Source organism: Nannobrachium achirus (genome assembly GCF_963921795.1).
Source record: "Nannobrachium achirus genome assembly, chromosome: 16".
NCBI classification, from domain to species: Eukaryota; Metazoa; Chordata; class Actinopteri; order Myctophiformes; family Myctophidae; genus Nannobrachium; species Nannobrachium achirus.
In genome coordinates this window covers 12,984,555-13,004,264 of record NC_137823.1, presented here as the reverse complement: position 1 = coordinate 13,004,264, position 19,710 = coordinate 12,984,555, and the positions used below count along the sequence as shown (strand labels likewise).

Sequence of the window (19,710 nt, the reverse complement as noted above, 5' to 3'; positions counted from 1 at the left end):
TGCAACAATAAAGTAAAGCTTGAACGTTGAATCTTGTGTTTTTATTCACATACAGTACATTCATAGTATTCTAACTATCGATATACTAGGGCATTAACGACTTGTGATTTTTGCAAGTCGACTCGACTCAGTAAAAAGTTGAGTTGAAGTCGACTTCATCGTTTGATGACATCATCACATCGCACACGACGTCCCCAGATGATTAACTTAATGTGAAACACTGTTCTCTCACTCAACTGTAAACAAACCAACATAAAGTTTAAGTGTATAGAGAGTATCTTCACATTTCTAAAATGCCAATTTAAGGACTTTTTAATAGCTCTAAAATGACAAATTAAACGTTGTCCAAATTGCTAAATATTAGAGGCAGAAATTGTGAAAATAACCGATCTACATGCTCGCAAGGCGTTAGGAGATCTGCTATTTTCACAATAGAACCGCGTTATACCAAATGTAATGTAGCACTGTAATATTGGATCAACTTTTTTCAACTTCGACTTTCGACTTCTTCTGGTGGGAGTCGACTTGTGTAATGAAGTCGACTGAGTAGACTTGTCAACTTTTTCGTTAATGCCCTACCATATACCCAAACCTCACTCCTGACATTCACAAAAACATGGCAGTACCGTTATTATCACTGTAGTTATAATTAATAATATGACTAATTATGATTAATACCATATTTATCCTTAAAGACTAGGCAGCCACCTCCGGACTCCATGACATACTTTAAAGCAGGGGTTGGAAATTAGATTTGACCTCGGGCCACATTTTTTTCTTAGGCATTTGATGGAGGACCAGAACATAATGAAAGGATAATTTAAGAAATTCATTGTTAAACAATGTTGGAACTCCAAGGCAGACTGCCTTACAAGACATAGGCATCTGTGATAAAAAGAAAAGAATTAAAGGGTCACCCAAAAAAAAAATATATATATACATTTTCAATCTATTGATTACACGACACGCAAAGCCTTGGATTCAAAGATATTTTTATTTCACTTTTTGTCTCGTTCTTGAGACGATAATTTGATGAGCAACAGAGATTATGGGCCGTGCATAATCGATGGAAATCGAGGAGGGGGAAAAGGTGATTTTGGGGGTCAACTGTATTGGAAAGCTAAACAACATAATATGTGTTCGTACCGTGAATACAAAATCTCTGTGTGTCTGTCTGTCTGTCTCTCTGTCTGTGTGTCTATGTGTCTGTTAGGGCATTAACGAAAAAGTCGACAAGTCATTACACAAGTCGACTCCCACCAGAGAAAGTCGAAGTTGAAAAAAAAAAACACTTTCTATTGTGAAAATAGCAGATCTACATGCTCACAACACCTCACGTTACGAGGCGTTGTGAGCATGTAGATCGGCTATTTTCACAATTTCTGCCTCTATATATTTGACAATTTGGACAATGTTTAATTTGTCATTTTAGAGGTATTAAAAAGTCCTTAAATTGGCACTTTAGAAATGTGAAGATACCCTCTATACACTTAAACTTTATGCTGGTTTGTTTACAGTTGAGTGCGAAAACAATGTTTCTATCTGGGGACCCCCCAAAATAATTGGGGGGGGTCGTGTGTGATGTGATGATGTCATCAAACGATAAAGTCGACTTCAACTCAACTTTTTACCGAGTCAAGTCGACTTGCAAAGATCACAAGTCGTTAATGCCCTAGTGTCTGTGTCTGAGTGTGAGTGTGAGTGTGAGTGTGAGTGTGAGTGTGTGTGTGTGTGTGTGTCTGTAACGGGGGTCCAGAGGTATCGACCTCCGAGCGGAGGAGAGGGGGGATGTCCATATTTGGTTGTGGGCTGGGAGAGGAGGAAGGGGGGCGGGCCCCATATTTGGTCGACGGCTGGGAGGAGGGGGAAGGCGGGGTCATCTGGTCATGTGATCAGGTTCAGTATCCAGCGCTGTCCAGGTATTGGCCGACCTCCTGGGCGCGAAGGTTCAGCTTCGAACCGTGGATGCCGGACACGCCTTTAACAATCACCAGAGCTGAGAGAGAGAGAGAGAGAGAGAGAGAGAGAGAGAGAGGGGAGATTACTCACATTGTTTACTTAAGTAAAAGTATCAATAGGCTACTGCAATATGGAAATACTCAAATTTCAAAAGAACAAACGTCTTGGCATCAAAATGTACAACCCATTATGGTTATGAACGGAACACATTTTTGTGTGGTACTGTATGTAGCAGCATATTTGTTTTGGTAATCTTTGAATAATAATATACATTTTCAGAAAACGTAGGTCCGGCCTCAGAATCAGCCTCAGGCCTAAATGGGTTAAAGTACTCAATACTCATCATGCAGAATTTCACGTTTTCAAATGTATAGAAATCATTTGGAAATGGCGGATCTACAAGCTCACAATGAGTCACATCGCGACGCATTGTGAGCTTGTAGATCTGCCATTTTCAAATGGCCGAAATGTACAGTAGGCCTATATAGGGCTGAATGTGTTAATATTGTAGGTTTTATAATAAGGTAGATTACACAGACAGACAGACAGACAGACAGACAGATAGATCAGTGGTCCTCAACCTTTTTAGGCCGCGGTAATCATACTTTAACTGGGGACCCCCCACCCTGACAAGCACTTGGAATGCTAGTAGTTGGCATTACATTTAGTTTGACTCGATTCATTCCATTGTGAAAATAGCCGGTCTACATGTGAGCATGTAGATCTGCTATTTTCACAATTTCTGCCTCTAATATTTGCCAATTTGACCAATGCTTGACCAGAGGACCTAAAAAGGTCTTTAAAGTCCTTAAATTGTCACTTGAGAAATGTGCAGATACCCTGTATACACTTATACGGTATGTTGATTTGTTTACTGTTGAGTGAGAAAACAATGTTGACATTTAGCTAAACATCTGGGGACCCCCCAAAATAATTTGGGGACCCCCCTGGGGGTCCCGACCCACAGGTTGAGAACCACTGAGATAGATAAACAGACGTCTCGTACCCTGTCCCGTCCTGTAGACTCCGATGTTGTACGTCTCGGTCTCGGGGGGCGAGGCCTTGGTCCTGATGTCCATGCTCTTTGCTGATTCGTCCTTCAGGAGGTTCCTGAGCATGGTGCATTTAACCCCGCCCAGCGTGAACCCCGAGGTGAAGAGAGCCCCCTCGTCCCCCACCAGCTTCTTTATCTCCTCTGGCTGCACGGGAGAGAGACATAGAGAGAGACAGGGAAAGAGAGAGAGAGAGAGAGAGAGTTGTTAAAATCATTGTTTTTTCAACCTTTTTCACATCAAGGTCCGTTATTTCAGAGGTTTTCAAAGTGGGTGACGGGGCACCCTGGGGTGACGGGGCACCCTGGGGTGACGGGGCACCCTGGGGTGACGGGGCACCCTGGGGTGCCGTGATGCCAGTCCAGGGGTGCCCGCGAGATAATTTGGTAATAATATGTGGAATTAATCAATATCACTACATCGATATCACTTCACTATGCTTAGTAAAACAGACCTGATTTGCACTGTGCTTGGTGAGTTATCTTTCCATCTACTACTACTCTCTTCACCAAAAATAGCCGATCTACAAGCCCACAACGCGTCACGTTGTGACGCGTTGTGGGCTTGTAGATCGGCTATTTTGGGTGAACCTTACCCCCAGAACAGGCATGCTGGGGTTCAAGTGGTTAAACGTCAAGTATAACGTTATTTTCAGTCGCTTCTGATGAAAACAGACATTTCTCCAATAGGACGTAAGATTCTAAAAATTAACAATCCAGGAGTGCCGTGGATGAAAAAGGTTTGAAAACCCCTGCATTATTTATTCATCGTTTGAGCCACAGAACCACCGTTTGATGACATTTAGCCTCTCAGACCCAAAACTATAGAATGTTTTGTTATCGCTGGATCAGATTCTGCCCACAATTCCATGCTGAATTGATGTTGGTACCATAGGAAAGATAACAGGCAAAATGTTGATCAAAACCGAGTTACTATAGCACCCCAGGTGGAGGGGCCTTCATTATTTTATACTTTAGCTATTGAAAAATAGTAGATATACAAGCGCTGCGAGCTTGTAGATCTGCCATTTTTGAAAAGTCGTGAAAATGTGCGCAAATCTTTGAATATAGGCTACTGTGTGTATTTTTAAGCGAACATTTGTAACTCAAAATTAGCTTCTGGGGGGTCCCTGCCCTGGAACTAAATATATTGAAATGGGGGTCCCGTGGACAAATACATATAATTTTTGGGGGTCCTTCACATGAAACGGTTTGAGCACCACTGACATAGAAAAAAACTACAGAAAAAAAAAAAAAAAATAGCAGTTATACAAGCTCGCAGCGTGGCACTCGGTGCCGCGCTGTGAGCTTGTATATCTGCTATTTTTCAATAGTTAAAGCATTCATGGGGGGCCCACAGTGAATCCTTTTACCCAGGGCCCAGAATTTGGTGTGACACCCCTGGTGTTGCGTACGGTGATATTCTTTAAGGATCCATTGGAGGTCCAGATGCCTTCAGGTCCAGTGTGTAGTAAATAGTGAGTACATTACATAGAGCATACATGGGCAACTGGCGGCCCGGGGGCCACATGCGGCCCCCACCATCACTTAATGCTGCCCGGCCCGCAGGTTAATATCAGAATACTGATATATTATTGATTTCAGCTGCAAACATGACCCGTTTTAATTCCTTCAGTCTATCTTAGTAGCTTAATGACTAGTATAGTAGTACTAAAATGTTAGTCTGTTTTCATATCCAACGTATTTGTATTTAAGTTCATGAAGTTAACATGAGTATAACTAAATGCATTTGAAATGAAATACAATTTGTACATTTCAGGATTCCAATAAAAAAATAAAACTATTCAGGAATCAAATTCAAAAGAAGCAAAAAATAGCAGATCTACAAGCTCAAAAGGTGTCGCAGTGCGACGCGTTTTGAGCTTGTAGATCTGCTATTTTTGCTTCTTTTGTATGAGATACTCGAATGACAAAGTAGGATGTGGCAATAATATATGCATTGTGGCCCTCTGGAGTGAAGGTGGAAATATAGTGGCCCTCGCCATCATCAAAGTTGCCCACCCATGACAATAGAGTGTGTGTTGCGTACCGTGATATTCATTAAGGATCCATTGGAGGTCCAGATGCCTTCAGATCCCGGCTGTTTTCCAACGATGGCCGCTTCCTGAGCGACGGCGCTCCCATCCCGACCTGGAGCCATCAGGTTAGGCAGGTAGGCATCCCACGAAGACATGCTAGAGAGACATAGACAATACATTAGGGAGAGAGAGAGAGGGGTTAGGCAGGTAGGCATCCCAGTATGACATGCTAGAGAAATAGAGAATACATTAGAGAGAGAGAGAGAGAGAGAGAGATAGAGAGAGAGAACGACATGCTAGAGACAGAGAATACATTAGAGAGAGAGAGGGGGAGAGAGAGAGAGAGAGAGAGAGAGAGAGAGAGAGAGAGAGAGAGAGAGAGAGAGAGAGAGAGGGGGAGAGAGAGAAGGGGGGTGGTAGAGATAGCAATGAGGAAGAAGACAGATGAGGAACTGACAGTCAGACAGTGTTGGAAAAAGCACTCAAATGTTTTACTTAAGTAAAAACGTATCAATACTGCAATATAGATTATGATAAAATATTCCATCCAAATGATTGAAAGATGAAACTGTTTTAAAATAATGTTTTGTTAAAGATAGCATATCATTGTCACAGATCTACAAGCTGTTGAAGCAGAGCTACAAGCTCACACACGCCACCATGCGCGCGCACGCACACGCAGAGAGAGAGGTTCTGCGTCTTGCTCAAGGACACTTCGACACCAACCCAGTACTTCAGTTTAAAAGGCCTATGTCAACATCTCAACACCTATTTCACAACCTTTAGAGTTTTCACAGTATTCACTATGTGAAGGGTTAAATGTTTTAAAAACTCTTAAAGTCCATAGTCTATACTTACTAGACCAGGACAAGAAAATAGCAGATCTACAAGCTCTACATGTCACGCTCACCACTTTAAAATAGTTCTTCAAAGTTAGTTGAAAATATATTTTTCAAAGCATTTCAAAAAGATTTCAAAAAATATTTTGAACCAGTTAATGGCCTATTGTAGATTATATGTATCATACTCAAGAGACCACGGGGAAACATAGGCGATCTACAAGCTCCCTGCACGGCACAAAGCAACACGCAGGGAAGTTGTAGATCGGCTATTTCTACACGAGTGGCAGCCCTGGGTAAATGTCATCACCCAGGGACCATGTAGTCCAAGTACTTTTTTTAAAGTCAGTTTAAAGTCCTTTTAAAAGGCCAGTTTAAAGTCTTTTAAAAGTCAGTTTAAAGTCTTTTTAAAGTCTTTTTAAAGTCAGTTTAAAGCCCTTTTAAAGTCAGTTTAAAGTCTTTTTAAAGTCAGTTTAAAGTCTTTTTAAAGTCAGTTTAAAGTCCTTTTAAAAAGTCAGTTTAAAGTCCTTTTAAAAAGTCAGTTTAAAGTCCTTTTAAAGTCTGTTTAAAGTCCTTTTAAAGAGATTTTAAGGAAGTCCTTCCTCAGCATTAGAAGTAGTGTTCAACTCACCTGCTAGCTTGAGGAGTGTGTGGGAGTTGCAGGCGAGGCGGAGGACAGGAGAGGAGATGTAGAGACGTAAAGGAGGTGAAACTCTTTCTGACTGAACCAGGAAGGAGAACAGGCTGTTTTATAGAGCAAGACTGCTCTGAACCAGCCCACACACACACACACACATACACACACACACACACACACACACACACACACACACACACACACACACACACACACACACACACACACACACACACAAACAGGAAGAGAGACGCAGGTTTCCCCATGCACTTCGAGCTGCGATTGGCCCATTCAAAGCCAGACATGAGCCAATCACGTTGCGACATACTGGCACATACTGTGTGTGTGTGTGTGTGTGTGTGTGTGTGTGTGTGTGTGTGTGTGTGTGTGTGTGTGTGTGTGTGTGTGTGTGTGTGTGTGTGTGTGTGTGTGTGTGTGTGTGTGTGTGTGTCGCTTGTCCTGTCAAGTACAGAACACATACAAGCCAACTCTGCATTCCAGTCACACACGCACACGCACGCACACGCACATGCACATGCACACGCATGCACACACACACACACACACACACACACACACACACACACACACACACACACACACACACACACACACACACACACACACACACAGGTGTGCTGGCTAGTTGCAGCCTGATTCTGCTACAGACTAAAGTACTTTAAAAATACTTATAACTAATTACAAATATGTGATCTTATTGAGGGGAAGCTCATTTGTTTGTGGCTTAGCTGAGAGAGATATGATGCAGGGACCCCTTAGCTGTGAGAGAGATGAAGCAGGGACCCCTTAACTGAGAGAGAGATGAAGCACGGTCCCCTTAGCTATGAGAGAGATGAAGCAGGGACCCCTTAGCTGTGAGAGAGCTGAAGCAGGGACCCCTTAGCTGTGAGAGAGATGAAGCAGGGACCCCTTAGCTGTGAGAGAGATGAAGCAGGGACCCCTTAGCTGTGAGAGAGCTGAAGCAGGGACCCCTTAGCTGTGAGAGAGATGAAGCAGGGACCCCTTAGCTGTGAGAGAGATGAAGCAGGGACCCCTTAGCTGTGAGAGGGATGAAGCAGGGACCCCTTAGCTGTGAGAGAGATGAAGCAGGGACCCCTTAACTGAAAGAGAGATGAAGCAGGGACCCCTTAGCTGTGAGAGAGATGAAGCAGGGACCCCTTAGCTGTGAGAGAGATGAAACAGGGACCCCTTAGCTGTGAGAGGGATGAAGCAGGGACCACCACTGCATATACCATTGTATCAATAGAAATACTCTGTTACAAGTAAAAGTCCAGAATTAAAAATGACTTGAGTAAATGTACAAAAGTATTGGTATCAAAATGTACTTAAAGTACCAGAAGTAGAAAGTACTCATTGCACAGAATGATCTACAAGCTCACAATGTGTGGCATCACAACACATTTTGAGCTGGTAGATCTGCTGTTTTCATATGGTCGAAATGCGTAGGATTAATGGAGGTTTTGTAATAATAATCAAAATCTAAGAGTAACTACAGTTTCAGATAATTGTAGTAGAGTAAAAGTATTTGCCTCTGAGGTGTAGAGGAGTAGAAGTAAAAGTATTGGCAATTGGAAATACTTCAGTAAAGTAAAAATACCTCAAAAGTGTACTTAAGTAAATGTACTTAGTTACTTTAAACCACTGCTCTGTACTTAGTCTTCCCTCTAGTCTACACCAACCAGCTGATGGCTTAATGTAATATATTGTTTTATTTTACATTAAGCTGGGGTGTCGCACCAACTTCTGGGCCCTGGGTACAAGGATTCACTCACATTTTGTGCCTTAACTATTGAAAATTGGCAGATATACAAGCTATTTTTCAATATCTAAAGTATAAAATAATGAAGGCCCCTCCACCTTGGGCCCTTTTAACTCAGTCTGGCGGTCCTCCCCCCAAACTTCTTAACAGATATATATTTTCCTGTGTTCTGTTGAATTTTGTGCATATTTGATACTTTTATCAGGCTTGCTTTACTAGCATGGGTACAATATCAGCCTTAAAATGCCAAATGTAGGTGTACAGATTTGATGAATGAAGCAAAGTAAGACATCCTTAATAATGACTTTTCATTTGGGGGTCTTCCCCCAGAAAAAAAGAAAGAACATAGTTTATGTAATTGCCAATCATCCTGGCAAATCCAGGAACATTGACCAGCCTGCCCAATGAGCATGAACAATTTGGCGAATTGGATTTTTGGCGACCTGAAGTGACCTGAACCCCAGGACCCCTCTGTTGAAGACCCCTTGAGCAGTCAGGTCTGCAAGCCCACGTCCCTATGATCATTTATTTCGATCTACAAGCCAACGGCGTGCCACAACGCACCGACATAAATACGTGACGACACTCCTGGCTCTGACCTCTGACCCCTGAGGGGTCCCTCAGGGCTCGGCAGTTGACCTGCATTGTTCTGCATACGGATGGCATGTTGCCACATACACACCTCAAATACATTTTCAAACCGTTTTGGGCTGTGACCCCCAAAATAAACATATTTGAACAGGGGACCCCCACCCTGACAAGCACTTGGAATTGTAGGTATTACATTTAATGTGACACCATATCTCCCCCTCCTCAAATACATTACACCCAGTGGTGCTTTGGGGTTTTCTTTTCAGGGTGGACGTGGACTGTCATGTATTGATGTCACGTGCGCGCTTGCCTTGAGATGTGTGCGTGCCCCTACATGTGCGCATGGATCAAATAGAAAATACTGCACTGCAGTAGAGAAACGGCCCCAAAAGCGGTACTGATTACACCATACCCCATTACACCATACCCCACCCCCCCTTACCCAACACCTAAAGTACATTACTAAATACTAAATACCCCCCCCCCCCAACCCACACACACACACACACCTGAAATACATTACACCACTGATTACTACTTACTACATACCACCCCCCCTTGCCCCCTCCTCAAGTACATTACAAAATACCCCCCCCCCCACATACACACACACACACCTGAAATACATTACACCACTGATTACTACATACCACCCTGCCCCCTACCCCCTCCTCAATTACATTACAAAATACCCCCCCCCCCCCCCCCCCCCCCCCCCCCCCCACACACACACACACACACACACACACAAACCTAAAATACATTACAGAATACCCCTCCTCTATTACAGTGGTTCTCAACCTGTGGGTCGGGGTCCCCAAATTATTTTGGGGGGTCCCCAGATGATTAGCTTAATGTGCAACATTGTTTGCTCACTCAACAGTAAACAAACCAACATAAAGTTTAAGTGTTTTGAGGGTATCTGCACATTTCTAAAGTGACAATTTAAGGACTTTTGTCACTCTGAAATGACAAATTAAACATTGGCCAAATTGTCAAATATTAGAGGCAGAAATTGTGAAAATAGCCGATCTACATGCTCACAGCGCCTCACAACGCAAGGCGTTGTGAGCATGTAGATCTGCTATTTTCACAATAGAACCTGTTTAACAAAATGTAATGCCTCAACTCTTAGTGCTCGTCGGGGTGGGGGGTCCCCAGTTCAAATATGATTATTTTGGGGGTCACGGCCTGAAGAGGTTGAGAACCACTGCTCTATTACATTACACCATTGGTTACTACTGGTAATCTTTATGCCTGATGTGATTGGAACTTACTTTCTTTTATTTATGTATTTATTTATTTTACATTAAACCACTTGAACCCTATATCATTCATATTCTGCTTTAGCCGTAAATACCAGATCTACAAGCTCACACTCACAGGGCGTTGCAATTGCGATGCCTTATGAGTTTGTAGATCTGCTATTTTCAGGCAAATAGCCAGGGGATATTAATAAAACCTGGGAATAAATTCCTTACCAAATGATTTCTTCACCAATGTGTCCGTAAAGGTGTCTAGTAACATATCTAACAAAGATTGAAATTCAACATCCCTAGGAGAATCTTTGACAGCTAGGGTAATTCTGGGCCTCGTTCATTTTTGGCCCAATGAATGTTTTTTGTGCAAAACAAATGCTTGCAATGGATTCAGAATAATTAGAAACACCTAGTTAGACCCCTCCCTCACATCCCACTTTTTTGGGAGCAATTTTTTCCCTTATAGTGTAGAGACCCAGAATTACCCTAGCTGTCAAACATTTTGCTAGGGATGTTGAATTTCAATCTTGGTTAGATATGTTACTACTAGACACCTTTATGAACTCATTGGTGAAGAAATTGTTTGGTAAGGAATTTATTCCCAGATTTGAGAGGTATTCTGCTCATTACCGCTGACTAAAAGGGGTTTGGTGAGGATAGGAAAAAGAAAGAAAGAAAGAAAGAAAGAAAGAAAGAAAGAAAGAAAGAATGGGGAGGGAAGGTGTTGCAGGGCATGCTGGGAGTTGAAGTCATTATGCCATAGACCTTATTCACACATGTTAACACGAATCAATCTAACACGATTAACTTGCAATCTAACAACTACAACAAAGTAGTGGTGCTAACATTAATTAATGAGATTTATGTCAGTTAGCTGTAAGTAGATATGAGCAACTTGAAAAGAACTCATATTTTGGGACCATCGCTCCATTGTTTACAATGATTTGTAATGCAGGCACAGATGTGTTGCCAGCCACCCCATGTGGTCATGTGATGTAAGATGGCTGCGGTGTGAATAAGGAACACGTTTCAACTACATTCATTGAGAACATCACAAGCAGTGGTGGAAAAAAAGTTCTAACATTCATTAAAGTAAAAGTATCAATACTGCTTTTCTTTATATTAAGATATGATTTTGGATGGAAATAGGGAGAGAGAGATTGGGAGTGACGCGACCGCGGTTTTCCCGGTGAACCTAAGCGCAACGGTGGGGGCCGATGGGCAAGGAGGGTCTAAAATAAGACCTTAAAACCCGGCGATAACAGTTGCGTGCATTAGCGCAAGATGACGATAAAGGAAATCGTTCAATGGAAAACATTCAATTAACTTCTGAAAAGCCTACTAGTCTAAGCCTTCAAACCATGGCGAAAACAGTTTTGCATGCATTAGCGCAAGATTAGATGAGGATAAAGGAAATCATTAAATGGAAAACATTAAATTAAAGTTGTACTATGTAACTTTTTTTATAAAACAAATCTTAAAATTCTCCTAACTATTAAAACACAAAAGTTTTAGAAGATCCGCGCCGTGAATTTCAGCCTGTAAAGCCTTCTCTATATGTAAACTGAGATCCTTGCCGTGGACCGGATCTCGCGCGAAAATTGCGTCATCACACTACCGGCCAATCACAGCGAGGGTTATACAACTGCCGACCAATCACATCGCATCTTGAAGTGGGGTCGCCATTTTGTTGTCGCCGGTTTGTACCATCCAGTCTCTAGGTAATTTCGCCTACCAGGCAGGGTGAAGGAGTGTATCTCTGGAATTACTGAACGCACAGGAACAAGGGACCCCTCCAAAGATAGATCTCAGCGAGGTGGAGGCAGACGCGGGGGTCTGAAGGTACGAAAAACGGCCGAAAGACGCGGACGCGACCGCGGTTCGCTATAGGGCTAATGACCACTAGGTGAGCAACTTACACAGTATGGCTTTAACTTCTGAAAATGCTTCTAATCTAAGCCTACACTAACCTACTATAAAACTAGTAGAACCACGATCTTGCCACACGTGACTAATTGTGGTTGTAAACAATAACACAGACAATATAAATCCTTATTAGTCTAGTAGTGGGAAGAAGAGGTTATCATCATGGCCCCAAATAACTTAAATATCTTGCAATCATGGCGACGAGTCTCTTACGAAATCGGCAAGAGTTCCTCTCAATACATAAAGCTATAGAAAGTGAGCGTAAGGCGGAGTTTCGCTCCAGATGACGTATTTCCCGTCGCCATCCTCGAGGGACGTCACTTATAATCTATCTATAAATGCGAGAAGTCTCTGCGTGTGTGTGTGTGTGTGTGTTTGTAATCCGCGTATCTCGAGAACCGTTCGTCCCACCGGCTTCAGATTCGGCACGCGCGTTCCCCGCCGCGGCACGGAGTGCAGTGCCGGGTCTCGACCCGACCCGACGCGCGGTTTTCCCAAACCGGCGCGAAACGTTCGGAATCTCCTTATGCGGGGTTGATTGTTGACATCAGGCTGTTTCTGAGGAAATCGGCGAAAGCTCTGACTCATTGTGACATCACTTCATAAAAGGCTCGAACCGTTCGTCCCACGGGCACGCGCGTTCTCCATATGGGCATAAAATGAATGCCCCCATATGAGAACCGTTCGTCCCACGGGCACGCGCGTTCCGTCCCACGGGCACGCGCGTTCTCCACATTCAGAGATCTCATACGGCATAAAGGGACACAGACAGACACACAGACATACGGATACAGAGATCTCCATAAATGGGCATAAAATGGACGCAAATGGCATATATGGGCATAAAATTTACGCAGAATCACAAAGATCTCCATATACGGGCATAAAGGGACACAGACAGACAGATTCAGAGATCTCCATATATGGGCGTGAAATGGACGCAAATAGACAGATATCTCTGACTCATTGTGACATCACTTCATAAAAGGCTCGAACCGTTCGTCCCACGGGCACGCGCGTTCTCCATATGGGCATAAAATGAATGCCCCCATATGAGAACCGTTCGTCCCACGGGCACGCGCGTTCCGTCCCACGGGCACGCGCGTTCTCCATATATGGGCATAAAATGAATGCCCCCATATATGGGCATAAAATGGATAAAGGGACACAGACAGACAGATTCAGAGATCTCCGAGAACCGTTCGTCCCACGGGCACGCGCGTTCCGTCCCACGGGCACGCGCGTTCTCCATATATGGGCATAAAATGAATGCCCCCATATATGGCCACGGCACGGAGTGCAGTGCCGGGTCTCGACCCGACCCGACGCGCGGTTTTCCCAAACCGGCGCGAAACGTTCGGAATCTCCTTATGCGGGGTTGATTGTTGACATCAGGCTGTTTCTGAGGAAATCGGCGAAAGCTCTGACTCATTGTGACATCACTTCATAAAAGGCTCTGACATCACGTACGCCACATGAGTCAACAAAAAATCTCTGTGAGTGTGTATGTATGTAGGTAATCCACGTATCTCGAGAACCGTTCGTCCCACGGGCACGCGCGTTCTCCATATGGGCATAAAATGAATGCCCCCATATGAGAACCGTTCGTCCCACGGGCACGCGCGTTCCGTCCCACGGGCACGCGCGTTCTCCATATATGGGCATAAAATGAATGCCCCCATATATGGGCATAAAATGGATAAAGGGACACAGACAGACAGATTCAGAGATCTCCGAGAACCGTTCGTCCCACGGGCACGCGCGTTCCGTCCCACGGGCACGCGCGTTCTCCATATATGGGCATAAAATGAATGCCCCCATATATGGGCATAAAATGGATAAAGGGACACAGACAGACAGATTCAGAGATCTCCATATATGGGCGTGAAATGGACGCAAATAGACAGATATCTCCATATATGGGCATATGGGCAGACGTACGCCACATGAGTCAACAAAAAATCTCTGTGAGTGTGTATGTATGTAGGTAATCCGCGTATCTCGAGAACCGTTCGTCCCACGGGCACGCGCGTTCTCCATATATGGCCATAAAATGAATGCCCCCATATGAGAGCCGTTCGTCCCACGGGCACGCGCGTTCTCCATATATGGGCATAAAATGAATGCCCCCATATATGGGCATAAAATGGATAAAGGGACACAGACAGACAGATTCAGAGATCTCATACGGCATAAAGGGACACAGACAGACACACAGACAGACGGATACAGAGATCTCCATAAATGGGCATAAAATGGACGCAAATGGCATATATGGGCATAAAATTTACGCAGAATCACAAAGATCTCCATATACGGGCATAAAGGGACACAGACAGACAGATTCAGAGATCTCCATATATGGGCGTGAAATGGACGCAAATAGACAGATATCTCCATATATGGGCATATATGGGCATAAAATGGACCCAGAACTATATCTGCAGTGATCTCCATATATGGACATAAAATGGACGCTGACAGACAGACAGATAACAGATATCTCCATATATGGGCATAAATGGACACAGGCAAACAGATGGTCAAAACGGGTCCTATGACAACAGGTATAATGGGGTTTGCATTAAAGGGCGGGGCATTCATTCCCTATTTACGTTGTTCCGAGTTGGCCAGGTCGCCGACTAGACGCTGGGCCGCCCGAAGGGCGGCCCAGCTTCTAGTCTATCTATAAATGCGACAAATCTCTGTCTGTTTGTTTGTTTGTTTGTAATCCGCGTATCTCGAGAACCGTTCGTCCCACCGGCTTCAGATTCGGCACGCGCGTTCCCCGCCGCCGCGCGGAGTGCAGTGCCAGGCCTCGACCCGACCCGACTCGCGGTTTTCCGAAACCGGCGCGAAACGTTCGGAATCTCCTTATGCGGAGCTGATTGTTGACATCAGGCTGTTCCGGAGGAAATCGGCGCAAGCGCTGAGTCATTGTGACATCACTTCATAAAAGGCTCTGACATCACGTACGCCACATGAGTCAACACAAAATCTCTGTGAATGTGTATGTATGTATGTAATCCGCATATCTCGAGAACCCTTCTTCCCACCGGCACGCGCGTTCTCCAGATATGGGCATAAAGTCTGACATCAGAGTTTTCCGCAACCGGTACTGTGTGTGCAGAGATCTTCATATATGGGCATAAGTGGACAAAGACAAACAGATGGTCAAAACGGGTCCTATGACAACAGGTATATTGGGGTTTGCATTAAAGGGTGGGGCATTCATGGGGTTTGCATTAAAGGGTGGGGCATTCATTCCCTATTTCAAATTCGGCACGTGCGTTCCCCACCGCAGCAGGTAGTGCAGTGCTCGGCCTCAACCCGACCCGACCCACGATTGTTTGAAAAAGCGACAGAAATCTCATATATGGGCATAAAATGGACGCAGATAAACAGATATCTCCATATATGGCATATATGGGCATACAATGGATGCAGAATCACAAAGATCTCCATATACGGGCATAAAAGGGACACAGACAGACAGATACAGAGATCTCCATATATGGGCATAAAATGGATGCAGATAGACAGATATCTCCATATATGGGCATATATGGGCATAAAATGGACCCAGAACTATAACTGCAGTGATCTCCATATATGGACATAAAATGGACACCGACAGACAGATACAGATATCTCCATATATGGGCAAAAATGGACACAGGCAGACAAATGGTCAAAACGGGTCCTATGAAAACAGGTATAATGGGGTTTGCATTAAAGGGCGGGGCATTCATTCCCTATTTACATTGTTCCGAGTTGGCCAGGTCGCCGACTAGACGCTGGGCCGCCCGAAGGGCGGCCCAGCTTCTAGTAATAATAATAAGTGCACTACAACGTTTACACAACCTCCATGACGATCCTATTACTGTATGTATTGAGATAGATTGTTGTAGGCTACAACAGTTATCATCAAAATAAACCATATCAAAGTGTGCGGGACATTTCTCTCTCAAAATAACAACTTTTCTAGTGTTATTTCTTATCCTGGTAAACATCATGGGTCTGTCCCTTGTTCAGCCATGTCAGATATATTTTCTCTTTAAACAAAACCGTTTGCTCAATCTCATTGTAGGCTATATCCTATAATAGGTCTATATTCAATAGATATATTTTTATGACAGATTTACTGGCCTCAACCTCCCGTGTAATATGTAGCCTATTAGCCTAGACACTTCAGTCAACTCTGCCACTTTACGCAGATCATCTGAGAGAGAACATTGTGGTCAAGCAAGGATCACTTTGTATTGAGAGAGAGGTGCGCTTTCTCTAATTATCCAACAGAAGAGAGAGAGAGAGAGAGAGAGAGAGAGAGAGAGAGAGAGAGAGAGAGAGAGACATGCTCAAGCCTATAATATATTAAATAGAAATATATGTGTTATGCCAAATTACAAAACCAAACCCGAGTGGCCCGTCTTGTCCATTTCCGTCCCGTTCTGATTCCTTTTTTTTTCTTTTTTTTTTGAGACTTGTGACATTGTCCTGAAATCCGTTTATTTCCGAGGTTCAGAGAGACCCGAGCATTTAGCTTATTATTAGGCTATTAAAAGTCCATGCGTGCCTCTGCCTTTCATGTGGTGAGGTCTACTCAATCTAACATACTGTCTGCAGCTGTGTGAACTGATTGACAGGCACTGTCAGAAGTCAGAGCGGTGTAAACTTTAACATAAATGTAGACTTATTATTGTCAATGCTGCTGGTTGGTTGCCTAGGAATCTATAGGCCTAATATTAACATTGAAACAAAAGCCAGGGAGAAAGGAATGCTTTTAGGCTATTTTCTATCTACAGAGGTAAGTCATTTTCCGTTTAAAAGAGAGAAAGAGAGAGAGAAATGGTCGAGTGAGCTTCACTTTGTATTGTAAAACGGGACCTGTGTTGCATTGCCGATTAAAATATAATCTCTTTAGGCCTAAGCCTATTTATTAAATCACAATCGAATGTTGTTTACTTGCATAATGGGGACACTTTTTTTTTTAATTGTAGGCTATTTTATATGTAGTCACTGGAAAATGTTTCAACATCTGATCTCTCAGTACTGTTGCTTAAATTTTTTTCTTTTTTTTTTTTTTTTTACTGGTCCCCCTCGGCAATGGCGCTGGTTTTGTAGGCCGATAACTCCAAATCGGCCTACAAAACGTCATACGCACGTTCCCTATAGGACCTCTCCATCATCGGCAATAGAGACTGTCAGTGGTGTGTTTTCCCCACACTCCCGCACCTCCACCTTTTTACATAAATCTCTTCTGGGTGTCCCTTGCACAAAACATTAAAAAAAAACATGGGCTAATAAAAGCGTCAATTTGGGCGTCCTGGAAATTTGAAAACCACTGGTTTAGTCACGTGGTTCTCAACCTTTCCAAGCCGTGACCCCTTAAATAATCATATTTGACTGGGGACCCCCACCCTGATAAGCACTTGGAATATAGCAGTTGAGAAATTACATTTTGTTTGACTCATCTCCACAGATAGAAATTGTGGAAATGTCAGATTCTTTATCAGTTTACCAGTTTTTATTTCATAGTTTGTTGACTACTTTTCATACAGTAACAGGTCTTTTTTCCCCTCTTTCTTAAATGTTTTTGTTTGTTTTTTCCTCTTGTTTTTTTTTTCTTTTCGCTTTTGTAGTCATAAAAGTCCTTAAATTGTCACTTCCCAGTCCCGACCCACAGAATAAAAAACAAATTTTTCCACTCAGTGCCAATAGCTATAAGCAGTAATTCTAGGAGCTACTCTCCCTCTGACAACCTGGGGAGAACAACAGATTGAGCTCTTCTTCCTTCAATGCACGAGGAGTCCAAGCCGCTTCTTTTGATTGATATATATATTTGGCCGTGGAGATACACATCTGAAAATGTTTTGTGTCAGGGATCACAAAATAAACAAATAAATGAATTAATTAAAGACGTTCCAATTCCAAAACAAACTTGGTGAGGCTACTGCTTTGTCCTCACACCTAGAACTCTCTGAACCCCTGCTCATTATGCTAGGCTGGGATCACTGGGATGACTCAGGGTAGAGGACTGTTTCCCAAACAGAGGGTTGGGAGTCAGGACCCACTTGTGGGTCACAAATGTGTCTTTTCCTGCATTAAAAAAAAAAAAAAAAAAAAAATCTAAGAAATGTCATATATAAAGATTATAATTAAGAAGTAGTGAAAATAGCTGATCTACAAGCTTGCATGGGCGTGAAGCAACGTGTTGTGTGCGTTTAGATCAGCAACTAGGTAGGCTACAGCTGAACGTGTCAAACTACTACAGTATTATTAACCCATTCAGGCCGGGAACACATTTTGCTGTTTGGGAGGGGCTTACAGTACATGTACAGTATGTAGCAACATATTTGTGTTGTAGGCTAATTTCTGATTTAGCCCTATTCTATAGGTTAGGCCTACATATTAAGACATACAAGCACAGCACCAGAGAGAGCTCCACCAATCTGGTTACACCCATGGCAGATTTGGTTTAAATTTGTTCTACTGCTATGCCACACAAATGTGGAATTCCTTGTCAAAACAGTCAAACAAAGAAAGGACGACACAAGAAGTCAAGAAGTCCTATCTGCCTCCAGAACAAAAAGTGTGAGGTCACAGCTGAGGTGGAGACTGAGATGCACTTTCTAATAAAATGTGACAAATATAATAACATAAGATGAGAAATGGAGTCTTGACAATGACAAACAAGACATTCTATTTGGAGAGAGACCTGCAGCACACTGAGCACAATATGTGACTGATTGATTGATTGATTGATTGATTGATTGATTGATTGAATGATTGATTGATTGATTGATTGATTGAAGAATTTATTAGAAGTTTGCAATAGAAAAAAGTACAGTATCATGACAGTACAAATCACTGGTACTAGGTCAACTAAAAGGAGATCCTAGAAAGCCGATGTAATGTGGGGACATTACATAGACTTCCATTCATTTTTATGCAAGTCCTAACCCTAACCCTAACCCTAGCCTTACCCTAACCTCTATCCCTAAATCTAACCCCTAACCCTAACCCTAAACCTAACCGGTGTGGGGACCTACTATTTTGTCCCCACACTGTCAGAGGTCCCCTGCAGGTGACTGTGTGAACATGCGTTTAGTCCCCATAAAGGCCTCTCCACACCAAAAAGTCTGCAAAGGACTGCAAAGAACTTGCAAAGGACTGCAAAGAACTTGCAAAGGACTGCAAAGAACTGCACAGAACTTCGTCTGCCGACTGTACTTACTGTACGCAATTGTGCGCATGCGCGGGGAGATCGCATGAAATACCATTCCAAACCAGGAGGTGGCAGTAGTCTGAAAGGCTATTTTCACTCCATAGTTGATCGTCCCTGCATGCCGTCGCTGTCGGAAAATGCTGTTATTAAGCCTATTATTTATATTATTATTTGGATAAAGTAGAACAACCTTTAAAACCAATCATAATCCTTTAAAATTGTATCATGATCTGACACTTTCACAACAGCTTGTTGCTGCTTCAGCGTTCTGCCTCCGGTGCTGTGTGCAGTTGTATTATTTTGTCATACGATACGATGGTGTGACGTCGCGCATTGAAAATATCAGAGCTACAAGCTCACAACATGTCGGAACTTGAAGCGTTGTGAGCTTGTATGTCTGC

The 19,710-nt window shown here is 43.2% G+C and overlaps 1 protein-coding gene across 1 annotated transcript; it reads right to left on the bottom strand.

Annotated features, from left to right (window-relative positions):
• Nucleotides 1-1,018: 1,018 nt before the first annotated feature.
• LOC308301264 (profilin-2-like) lies at nucleotides 1,019-6,645 on the bottom strand. Its single transcript, XM_080745186.1, has 4 exons — nucleotides 6,520-6,645; nucleotides 5,061-5,205; nucleotides 2,966-3,158; nucleotides 1,019-1,996 (listed from the first exon to the last, which is right to left on the bottom strand). The coding sequence occupies exons 2-4, from the start codon at nucleotides 5,202-5,204 to the stop codon at nucleotides 1,899-1,901; spliced, it is 435 nt and encodes a 144-aa protein (XP_080601312.1). The 5' UTR covers nucleotide 5,205; nucleotides 6,520-6,645; the 3' UTR covers nucleotides 1,019-1,898.
• Between the last annotated feature and the right edge of the window lie 13,065 nt (nucleotides 6,646-19,710).